Source organism: Monodon monoceros, unplaced genomic scaffold, assembly GCF_005190385.1.
Source record: "Monodon monoceros isolate NGI ecotype Baffin Bay Population unplaced genomic scaffold, NGI_Narwhal_1 Super_Scaffold_11, whole genome shotgun sequence".
Lineage (NCBI taxonomy): Eukaryota > Metazoa > Chordata > Mammalia > Artiodactyla > Monodontidae > Monodon > Monodon monoceros.
The window spans coordinates 123,175,176-123,187,485 of record NW_021703767.1 but is presented as its reverse complement, the minus strand read 5'-3'; the positions used below and the strand labels follow the sequence as shown (position 1 = coordinate 123,187,485).

The 12,310-nt window shown below is 38.2% G+C and overlaps 1 protein-coding gene across 1 annotated transcript in view; it reads right to left on the bottom strand.

Moving 5' to 3' along the window:
• Positions 1-174: 174 nt before the first annotated feature.
• The window catches only part of COPB2 (coatomer protein complex subunit beta 2), a 30,867-nt gene continuing 18,731 nt past the window's right edge, over positions 175-12,310 (bottom strand). The window contains exons 13-22 of the mRNA XM_029214947.1: positions 11,442-11,585; positions 10,669-10,799; positions 10,185-10,392; positions 4,262-4,372; positions 3,019-3,233; positions 1,545-1,637; positions 1,276-1,456; positions 1,021-1,089; positions 796-867; positions 175-544 (exon numbers count right to left, since the gene is read on the bottom strand). Coding sequence (XP_029070780.1) covers positions 449-544; positions 796-867; positions 1,021-1,089; positions 1,276-1,456; positions 1,545-1,637; positions 3,019-3,233; positions 4,262-4,372; positions 10,185-10,392; positions 10,669-10,799; positions 11,442-11,585 — 1,320 coding nt within the window. The 3' untranslated portion in view covers positions 175-448. The remainder of the gene's footprint in view (positions 545-795; positions 868-1,020; positions 1,090-1,275; positions 1,457-1,544; positions 1,638-3,018; positions 3,234-4,261; positions 4,373-10,184; positions 10,393-10,668; positions 10,800-11,441; positions 11,586-12,310) is intronic.

Here is a 12,310-nt window from a genome sequence, read left to right as displayed (position 1 = left end):
GGTTTAGCACGGATATTCAGTTCTAAGAAAAATGTGATTGATTGATGGTATTTGAAAATACTTATTCAAAGAAAAGAGAATGCGGGCTGATCCCTATGTGAGGTGTAGTTTTGGCTCAGCCTTCTAAAACTAGAATCCTATTTTCATTATGCAGAAAGGAAACTTTGAAGTATCTTCATTAATTCAAAAGATTTTATGAGATATGGTCTTAATGACAGTATGAAAAAAATCAAAGCCCACAGCAGTCTTAGTTAACAAGGAAACATTGTGATTTAGATGCTGCACATAAACTCCTCCGAAGATGAGGGCATTGTGCTCCCAGTGGGCCACAGCGTCTGCATATAAAAATCTAAGGAGTTTCTCAGAGTCCAAAGCACTGTGGTCAGGGTGATGATCAATACCTGTCCATAATAATGATCTGTTTAGTTGAGTAAATGGGAAACATTATTCAGTCATCCAAAATATCTTCATCCAGGTTGATATCTGTTGTGTCAATATCTTCTAATTCCAAATTATCCAAATCTACTTCCAGTTCAAGTAAACTCTGCAAAGAAAAGGAAGAGGGTGACTTATATAGTACTGTGTTAAAGCAAAGTTATTAAAGAAGAGTTATCTGTGATTCATGAACCAAAGAGAACTAAAACAACAGTCAAAAGGGGGCATTTTCTCATTTCAGAACCCCTGCTCTGAAACTGATACATCACTTAAACGCAGAGGCCTGCACATCCTGCAGACATTTATGAGGAGGGAGGGTGAGGCTGGGGTCCAATAGGAAGTTGGGTACGATGTCCGTACCTTTTCTTCTTTGTTGTCTGTGGGGGGGGCCACAATAACAGGAGTAGGAGAAGCAGGTTTCCCATCAAGTTCCTGAAAACCCAAGTAGAAACACACATAAAAACAAAGGAATCTGTTTAGGAATTTGAAATTTTTCCCGAAGGGAAGGCAGATGAGGATTAGGAAGTGGGAAATGGTACTTAAAATCACCAAATCTCAACCAGACTTCCTCATGGTCTGACTGACCTGCTGAGATGCAGATCTTGAGGGCTGAAAGCCTTTTGCCTCTTCCATAACATTTCTTTCTTCATTTGGCTATCAGAGAATAAAGCAATGATGAAATGAGATATTCTGAAAGCATAATTCATCTATAAACTTGGCCTAAATCCCAGATACTAGCTCCTAATCAAACCATAATGTATGTGGTGCAGTTCAAAACCTTAAGTCGTGAATGCCTTTCCACCCCGTAGTCACACGGGATGAGGCACCCCACGCACTCACCGTGACAAGTGGATATTGTTTGGCCGGCCACAGGTCAGCATGTGTTTCCTTCACCCATTCTTCTACAACGAAGGCTTCTTTTAAACCAGGGAAAAGGTTTTCATATTCTGTTGGATCAGCAAGGGATTCTGCTGCTTTCTGATTGACTTTTGAGAGATTTTCTCTCCAGAGTTTCACCACCCTATTACAGATATCATAGAACCATTGGGAGACTGTTAGGGGCTCTGTTTTTATCTGAAACATATCTTCCTAAAATGAAAAGTCTGTACCTTGAAACCTGACTGGGTAAGTAAGTCCGTGCCAGGAAGGCAGCTTCTGGCAGTCGTCCAGTTCTAATCAAGAGCTCCAGGCAAGCATCAAGCCTAAAGATTAAAAAGGAGAGGCACTGTTACCAAGAATAAACGCTATAATAATGGCACTTAACACATTAAAGAAATGTGGGTTTAGTGCTGGCAAGTCAGCACTCCCTCTCCAACTCTCACACATACACCTCTTTTCTGTCACTGAGCCACTAACTTGTCATCACCAGTGTGTTACATAACGGACTCCAGGAGTGTGAGAGATTTTTCAATCTCCTTAACTTCCCTAAGAAGAATCTAAAGGGGCTTTTTAAAACAAGGAAGCTTAGATGAGCACATTTAAGGGCTTCAGAATATGAAGAGCAGAAACAGTTTTGAGGGCAGCATCTCTAACATGGACTGTGCTGGACAATCCAGTGGTGCCCAGTAGGAAAATATCCAGGTGTCCATTTTCTTTTTTTAATTTTAACTTTTTCCTGGGTAAGTCTGATAAAGTGGATAACATGCTTTAGAACTCAGAATTTTTTGGATTTTAAAAATACCTTTTGGATTTTAGAAAGTACATATACCATACGTTACATAATACCCTCAGCATCAGAGTCACAAACATCAATATTCTGCTATAACACATGAATACTAAATGCAATAAAAACAAACCAAGTGGCATAAAAGCAACTAATAATAATACTTCAGCGTTTAGGCCAAGTTTTGCCACCAAATAAAATTCTCAGAATGGTTTTGGGTTTTTGAGTTATTGATAAGAAATAGTGGACCTATTCTTACAGGTATATAAACTTACACATAACATATGTTATAAAAAACACATTCAAAGTTTCTATGATTAAGTGCGAGGTTTAAAAAGTATGTAGGGCAAAGTTAATGAATACTTTTGTGTTTTATTTCATCATATGGTCAACTAATGATCTGATATGCACTAACTGCTAGACTTTTTAATACATGACATTTTTATGCTTTATAGCTGAAATCAAATCTGAAAGTAACTGGCATCCTCATCCACCTTATTTTTGTTGTAAGCAGATCAGAATTATTCAACTTGGGTAAAATGAACTGCCACTCAGGTACCAAATGCAGCAAGCAGCCCAACAGCCTCCTGCCTTCATTAAATAAAATACCTTCGCCAGTAAGTGGCAGGGCTGTCGAGAAAGGGGTTTAACATTTCTCCCAGTTGAGCCTCCCTGAGCAGCTCATTTTGCTCAAACATCAGACCTAACGTTAGTGGTAAGAGCATCCTTTGCTGAAGAGCATCCTTTGCGTTCTTCCAAAGCAGCACTGTCCTCCTGCCTGCTCCCGTCAGCAGCACCACTTGGCCAGGCATCAGCGCTCTCTCCAGGGTTCCTTCTTCATGTTCCTCTCCAAAGACCACCCCTGAAGTCAGTGCTTTATTACTGTGCCCACCTCTTTTAGACCTTGGGTTAATACTTACTTGCCCTGTAAAAAGTAGCTCATGAATGCCACATTATTCTTGCCGTCTCTCTCCGCACCCTCTGCTAGCTTGTTCACCATAGTAGCATTTCCAGAGGCAGTGGCCAAAAGCAACAGACCCCCATAATCCTGTGCATGGTGTAGGCACTCCTGGGCTAGGCCAAACTGGCATTTACTAATGGCAAGTTCAGCAAGTTGTTTCCACTTCTGTTCTGACTGTAAGAAAAGAGATTCCACATTAAAATATCTTTTAAATAAACATTTGAATTTCCAACATCAACATTATTCTGTTAGTCTGAACATTACTGTAATAATAATTTTATATTTTCTATAATTATAAAATACATATTTTATGTATACTGAGCTGTGCTTAAGTAGGTTCTATCAAATTAAGAACGGAATGACAAAATGTATGATGAGGAAACTGAAATTATTCACATACATAAGATTAATTCAAACACAAATTTAATGCTGCATGTGAATAACCATCAGCCCGTTATATTTTTATTTTGTAATTACACAGTGAAACTAAAACTAACGAGTTTTACGGTAATTAGACTATTTTAAGGAACGATTTAATACCATTTTTTGAAAGCAGAAAAAACTTTTTATGTCCTTAAATATTTAATAATAAATATTATTTCTGTCATTTGCAGCTTCTCAGAAATCAAATAAAATGCTGCTCATCTGGATGATCTTAACATAGCTAAAATTTATTTAGTACATCTGAAATGAATTTACCAGTAAATGCTAGACTTAAACCACAACTGGGAGCCCTCAGTATACAAAATATACAACGATCCATAAAAATGTCATCAAACTGTCTCAAAATGTCAGAACCCTTCTTTAAAACCAACATCTTCCTCACTAGTTTGGGATATTGGCAAATTACTGCTGTGTCTGCATCCTTTTAGAGTTCCAGACTCCTTTATCTACTATCTTCTAGCTTTCCTTCTCTTCCAAAACAGATCTCATGTAAGATTAAAAAAAAAACACTTTTTCTTAAATTAGAATGCTAAGAATATATTAAGAATATAATAATACATATCTCCAATATAATCCATTTAATTTATGCAAAGATGAACGTAATTCATTTTTTAAGAAGACCAAAGGAAGGCAACAACCTCACCAAAATGAGTCACTAATTTGCATTTCAGAAAACTTTAAAACACAACTTATATAAACACATGAAAGTACCTACTGACCCTTCCATCAGTTACAAAAAATCATAAATTAGTACATACCTCTGCTTCCACTGCTAACTGGTACGCAATTTTTAGTTCTCCAAGCTGAAGAGCAAGTTCGAAGCGATGCTCAGGGTCTGTGGATACTGTAAGAGCTTGCTGCTTGAAGCCCTAAACAGATAAAATACGTGTTTATTATGTACAGAAAAACCTGTGTGTGTAGTCTACATATACAGTGCACACACATGGCAAACAATCCATTGCTCTCTCAAACTAAATAGGCTGCTGACATTGGAAGCCCCATTACTTAAACAAAGTAACAAAAAATACTCTTCAATTAGAAGACAGAAAAATTAAGGAGTTGTTAAATTAACTGGTAAACAGGGCAGACAAAATTCAGTCACACAACACCTACTGGTTTCTAAGCAGTGGGAGCTGACCAATGCTTGATAAACTCAAGTAAAACAACCACCAGTAAAATTTAGAAATGTAAAAGTAAACGAATGTCAAAAAGAAAAGGATTTTGGAAAGTTGACTGAACAAGAGCCACTTCAAAAAGAGAAAGACAGACACAGTGGTGTAAACCTAGCTGTCCGTAATCTCCTGAGCTGGGCCTTAGAGATCTAGTCCAGTGCCTCAGAGAAAAGGAAGTCGAATATAAAACCTTCCAATTTTCTATCATCTGCAGGTCGTTTAGCAAACATTTTGCTTTCAGGTCCTGATACTGATCTGGTGTCATTACCTATGCCTTTACTGTTGGTCTCATGTCCAGTTTACTCATGAGCAAGTATTCCGGAGCACAGAAGTCTAAAACTGCCTTCCCATGCTCCAGTCATCAGCAACAAGCTTTCAAACCAACTACTGTAATGACTGTATTAGCCTCTCCCTCAAGACAAACAGGGATGATGGGGTCTGCCCTCTGGGCAAGTTCTCCAGCTCCAGGGATGTGGTACATGAGACAAAAAGCTCAGGCTGCAGAAGACTTCCTCAGACTGAGAGTGAATGCTCTGTTAGGGGTGGTCAGGATGGAGAAGCTGGACAGCTGTCTGAGTTCTGTCTGGGTAGATATTCAGTACTGCTGTATCACTGTGTTTAAAATAACTTCCCAGACTATACAAGCTGCCCCTCCCTCCATTCTCCCAGGAGTACCATGTAACAAGGCATTCTGAATAATCTGCATTACTCCCTTTCTTCCCTAGCACTGATGTAGACAATATAAAATCCAAGAGTGGAGGATGGAAGATCTATAGAACTAGTCAGATATAGGTGAGGGCAAAGCAGATGAAATGAGGTGGGCTATATACACTTACTTCTGCTTTCCTGCAAATCCCCACTGAAATGACACTTAGGGGGTTCTTTTTTAAAAGCATAAACTCCCAAGGACACACAGAAAGACAGCAGAGACATTAGTAACAATTTTGGAAACTTGAAAGCTGGTGGAGGAGTATAAACATTCAAGTTAAAACACGAGAGAGGACTAATCCCTAAATCAGGAGTGAAGACAGCAGAGAAACAACCTGATTCACACCTCAGAATCCCCAGAGGTGTCTCGTGAAGGGTAGTGCTAAAACCAGCAAATAAACAAAACTGCCTGAAAGTCTATATAAGAAGCAGTTAGATACCCCAGGTCCCCACTCCTCTCCCTGCCCCGACCTCTCGACACACACAGAAGACAGGAATCTTGTTCTTTAGAGAGGGTAAACTAGAGGGTCTCCAGTCTGAGGGATCCCTGCACACCCAGAAGGAGTGCTCAGTGGCAAAAGGAAAACAGGAGATTATAAGAATAGATGTTGAGGCTAAATATCTGAAGTACTAAATACTGAGACACCAAGCCATACTCTGCTCAGCCCGCACAAGGATGGTGATTGGGGAGCTTCTCTGTAAATTAACCAGTCAAAGGGGTAAGACTTAAAAATACTAAAATGTCAACGAGGGCCATATGCCAGCCTGAACAGTGCCTGGTACAATATTAAGTGCTCATTAAATTCACTAAATGAGTAAGTTAAGAGTCATTAAATTCATTAGATGAAGATACTGATATTGATTGAGGCTCCCCAATCAAAAGGCCCAGCCACATCACATATTTTTAGTCCAGCCAATAAATTCACCCATAAACTCAGATCTTTTGACCTGCTTCTTAGACCTCCACTCTTAAATAAGTGCCCAAAGATCATCAGATACCGGAGGAAAATCTTTAAAAGGAAAGACAGAGATCAAAATGAACCAATAACAGCAATCTGAAGAAAGCATACCATATAAGGGGAAAAGAAAACGCAACAAAACTATCATTCATACCCTTACAGAGGGTATGAAGACAAACTCTGATCCATAAACAAGATTTAAAAAGTCCAAGAATAACAAAATGAGAAAACCAGTGCAAGAGGTCCAACATCTGAATAACAGTTGCACAGAGACAATATAGAAAACAAAGGAAGGAAATCAACAGAGAAATGATTCAAGAAAATCTCTCAAAAATGAAGGAATGACCTATACACTAATGATGAAAAATCTGAAAGTGAAATCAAGAAAACACTCCCATTTACCATTGCAACAAAAAGAATAAAATATCTAGGAATAAACCTACCTAAGGAGACAAAAGACCTGTATGCAGAAAATTATAAGACACTGATGAAAGAAATTAAAGATGATACAAACAGATGGAGAGATATATCATGTTCTTGGATTGGAAGAATCAACATTGTGAAAATGACTCTACTACCGAAAGCAATCTACAGATTCAATGCAATCCCTATCGAACTACCACTGGCATTTTTCACACAACTAGAACAAAAAATTTCACAAATTGTATGGAAACACAAAAGACCCCGAACAGCCAAAGCAACCTTGAGAACGAAAAATGGAGCTGGAGGAATCAGGCTCCCTGACTTCAGACTATACTACAAAGCTACAGTAATCAAGACAGTATGGTACTGGTACAAAAACAGAAAGATAGATCAATGGAACAGGATAGAAAGGCCAGAGGTAAACCCACGCACATATGGTCACCTTATCTTTGATAAAGGAGGCAGGAATGTACAGTGGAGAAAGGACACCCTCTTCAATAAGTGGTGCTTGGAAAACTGGACAGGTACATGTAAAAGTATGAGATTAGATCACTCCCTAACACCATACACAAAAATAAGCTCAAAATGGATTAAAGACCTAAATGTAAGGCCAGAAACTATCAAACTCTTAGAGGAAAACACAGGCAGAACACTCTATGACATAAATCACAGCAAGATCCTTTTTGACCCACCTCCTAGAGAAATGGAAATAAAAACAAAAATAAACAAATGGGACCTAATGAAACTTCAAAGTTTGCACAGCAAAGGAAACCATAAACAAAACCAAAAGACAACCCTCAGAATGGGAGAAAATATTTGCAAATGAAGCAACTGACAAAGGATTAATCTCCAAAATTTATAAGCAGCTCATGCAGCTTAATAACAAAAAAACAAACAACCCAATCCAAAAATGGGCAGAAGACCTAAATAGACATTTCTCCAAAGAAGATATACAGACTGCCAACAAACACATGAAAGAATGCTCAACATCACTAATCATTAGAGAAATGCAAACCAAAACTACAATGAGATATCATCTCACACCAGTCAGAATGGCCATCATCAAAAAATCTACAAACAATAAATGCTGGAGAGGGTGTGGAGAAATGGGAACCCTCTTGCACTGTTGGTGGAAATGTAAATTGATACAGCCACTGTGGAGAACAGTATGGGGGTTCCTTAAAAAACTACAAATAGAACTACCATATGACCCAGCAATCCCACTACTGGGCATATACCCTGAGAAAACCATAATTCAAAAAGAGTCATGTACCAAAATGTTCATTGCAGCTCTATTTACAATAGCCAGGAGATGGAAACAACCTAAGTGTCCATCATCGGATGAATGGATAAAGAAGATGTGGCACATATATACAATGGAATATTACTCAGCCATAAAAAGAAATGAAATTGAGCTATTTGTAATGAGGTGGATAGACCTAGAGTCTGTCATACAGAGTGAAGTAAGTCAGAAAGAGAGAGACAAATACCGTATGCTAACACATATATATGGAATTTAAGAAAAAAAATGTCATGAAGAACCTAGGGGTAAGACAGGAATAAAGACACAGACCTACTAGAGAATGGACTTGAGGATATGGGGAGGGGGAAAGGTAAGGTGTGACAAAGTGAGAGAGAGGCATGGACATATATAAACTACCAAACGTAAGGTAGATAGCTAGTGGGAAGCAGCCGCACAGCACAGGGAGATCAGCTCGGTGCTTTGTGACCGGCTGGAGGGGTGGCATAGGGAGGGTGGGAGGGAGGGAGACGCAAGAGGGAAGAGATATGGGAACATATGTATATATATAACTGATTCATTTTGTTGTAAAGCAGAAACTAACACACCATTGTAAAGCAATTATTCTCCAATAAAGATGTTAAAAAAATAAAAAATAAAAATAGTGCCAACTTCACAGGCACTGTATCAGAATTAAAAAAAAAAAAAAATGAAGGAATGAGTTTCCAATTAAGAGAGCTCATCTAATACCCAGCAGAATGAACAACTGACCCCTACACCAAGGCCCACCATCATGATAACATTACAGAACAGGGACAAGATCCAAAAAACTTCCAAAGAGAAATAAACAGATCAGGTACCAAGAATCAGGCATATAAATGGCTTTAGACCTCAACAACTAGCAGCTAGAAGGCAGAAGGCAAAATAAGAGTTTCGTCTTCAAAATTCTGAGAGAAAATCATCTCCAACCTAGAATTTTATATCCAGTTAAATAGCCAAATATGTTTTAAGGTAGAACAATGGCACTTTCAGATAATCAAGGTCACAAAAATATTTACTTGCTATTAATAAATAGCCCTTTTCTCAGGAAACTAGTGAAGGACATACTCCATCAAAATGAGGGAGTAAACCAGGAAAGATAGGGAATATAGGAAACAACGGATCCAACTCAAGAGAGCCAAAGGGAAGCCTCAACACGATGGTGAGGGGATATCCATATCCATGATGAGGGCAGAAACCAGTTTAGCCTGAAGCAGACTGAACATACCGAAAGGAGATTTCAAGGAAATCTGGAGAACCATCAGAGTAGGGAGAATAACCCTAAGCACATAGAAAAATAAGCAAAGTTTTAAAAAAAGAAACAATTATTAACTCCAGGGAAAACAAACAACTGCAAGAAGAGAAAGCTATTGCTATATCACATGGCTCAGCTATGAACAGTGTTTACACAGCCACAATAATGTAAACAATGGATACCAATTTAATCAACATTATGATGTAACTATATTGGGAGGATAAGGAATAGGAATGTAGCATGTATGTAGTAGAAGCAGGGGGAGTGAAAGGTAAATTCCTCATCTTGTATAGAGTGGAAAGTCCCAAGAAATGCCTAAAGCTGAGAAACAGCAATATAAACATGTTAGACATGTGGAAATAAATGCCAACAGAGTCAGCTAAAAGAATTACAAGTGATTACCGCTAGGGAGGAGAAATGAGAGAGGGAGGGCTGTTTTCTTCCTAAGCCTTGCAAAACGTTGTACTTTGTGCACATATAACTTTGAATTTATACTAAAAAGTGCTACATTAAGGAATAGGCTTATCAGTAATGGTAAATTTTATGTATATTTTACAAAGAGAGAGAGACAGAGAGAGAGAGAGAAGCCAGCTAGGATAGAGAAAAATGCAGCATAGAAATGAAAATATTGATAGAACGGAAAAGAAGTCTACAAAAAGGGAAGACTAGTAATCACCTCCAACATTTAAAGAGGATGTGAAGGGCAATGAGAAAGGAGGAGGAGGAGTGTAACAAGTGACTTAAATTTACAAGAGAAATTCCATTGCCATAAGGAAATCAGTGGCAGTTAAGAAATAAAGTTCTTCAAATTTGTATTAACATTCTTTCAAATTGCTGGTTTTCAAAAACACACACAAAACAAACAAACAACCCCCACCCCCTTACCTGCTTTTCCAAGAAGTGAGCAACTCTGGTCCTCTGCTCTTTGGGAATGGTTGGAAGGACCTTATCAGCCATGCTGAAGTCTCTCCGCATGACAGCTGTCTGGTATTCCAGCACTGAAACCAGCAGGGAGTAGCTAACGATGTTGAGTTCCTTATCCCCCAGATAAAGCCTGTTGTCTTTAGGAATATAGCCCAGGAGATACATCGTCCTGTAAGAGAAACGGAAACTAATTTAGAACTAAGCCCAAGTCAGTACATACACACACTCTCTCTCTCTTGCAGTCACTCACTCACTCTGCCTCTTGCTCAAAATCTTTCCATTTGATTGATGCAATTTTCGTTAGCAATTGCCATCTATTAAAACGATAACACTGAAAAATCAGGCCTATCATTGTTAAAAGCCAGCAATTGGTTTTGTTTATGTTTAAAAAGTATGCTTTTAAATTTAGGATGCTAAAGACAAAAGCAAAACGATACTCAGCTACCTGTCCAAGTGGGCAATGGTGACTATTTCTCCTCCGACATAATAATTTAATCTGTTCACAGAACTTGTGTAAATGAAGCAGTCGCCTACCCACAGCCCGGTTTTCACGATTTCCTGAATCTCACCAAGAACCTGCAGGAAAAAAATAAAGTCTATTATTATCTTATTCAGCAACAGGAATCCTGTCAATGACAAAAAACTGAATTAGAGGTGATACGTAAAATAAGAAATGCAAAGAAAGAATCCTATTTCAAGAAAGAAAATCTTTCCTTGGAATTTCTACTTTCTTCATTTAAGAACAGATTTCCTGGATGAGTATCTGTACTGTAAAATCTCACTGTCGCGTCAAAGCTGTAATCTAAGAATGTGTTGATCTAAATTCCTAACATACATGAGACTGGCATAATAAGTATTTCAAAATGTCTTCCAAGACACCTCCACAATGGACGATTTATCTTTACATTTGAGAGCTCATTTCAAATAACTCTGGCTAAACTATCTTAAGACCAAAACACCTTCTAATTTCCTTACTGAAAGATAATCAAAGTTAGTCTAAAGGTTTCCTAAAATCAAAGCACAAATTTCTTTTGAACAAATACTTTCAGACCCTGATCTCTGAGCCAAGATTTTAATTTTCACATTTTACCGTAACTCCTTAAATGCTTATTAGTCTCCCCAAACCTATTTTATAGTAAAATGTTACAATGAGTGAAGTTCTGCTATAAGAATATAAATCATTTAAAAACAAAGCTAAAGTTGTGCTGATGCAATTACTTCAAAGCCATCTTCAATGCCATCTTCAGTAACTCCCTCATGTGTTTCCTGTGCAGCCAAAACTTTTTCCGACAGATATTTAAGGATAAAAAATGACTCTTCAGTGGCAATACAGACTAGCTCTCCAGAGTCAGACCAGAAAATCTGCAACATGACAAACAAAAACACAGATAAATGATTTCGGATTTCTAAGTGGGTATGACAACCTGCATACACTTTGTTTCCTACAAGATTTATCTTCCTACATTAAGATACTAAGTATACACTTAACAATTTTGTCATGTATATACACACATATTTGGGAGGGTGGACAGGGCACTACTGTTCCATTCATAGACATGGAAAGACCTAAGGGAGGCAGCAAGGAGCGCTGGCAGTGCCAGGTGTGCTGAGATTCAGAGGAGCACTAGCCTGTTCCCTATTGCTCTAGAATAGTGTTTCTCACTCTTTTTTTTTTCCCCATTATGACCCCCACCCCAAACTTCTTTTAGGCATTTTTTTCCCAATCATCTTCCCCTGAAGTTTTAGTATCACAGATACTATATGTTTATACATATATTAATACATAAACATATACATAAGGTACACAAACACATAATGTGTATGAACATATGAGCATCTATGCTTTGTAGATAAAGAGAGTATTTTTTTTCATCAATTGGTTTCAGGAACCAATTTCTTCCCCCTAGGGGACGACGTCCCCCTGCTGAAAATGCATGCTCTAGAAGACAGAACCAGGACCCTGGGGAGGTGGATTTGCCTCCACAGATAATTTCCTGACAGTTAAAGCTGTCAAAGAAGCAGGCAGATCTAAAGGTTGAAAACTTTGTCACTGGAGAACGGCTACCTAAATTTTAAACAGCCATTAT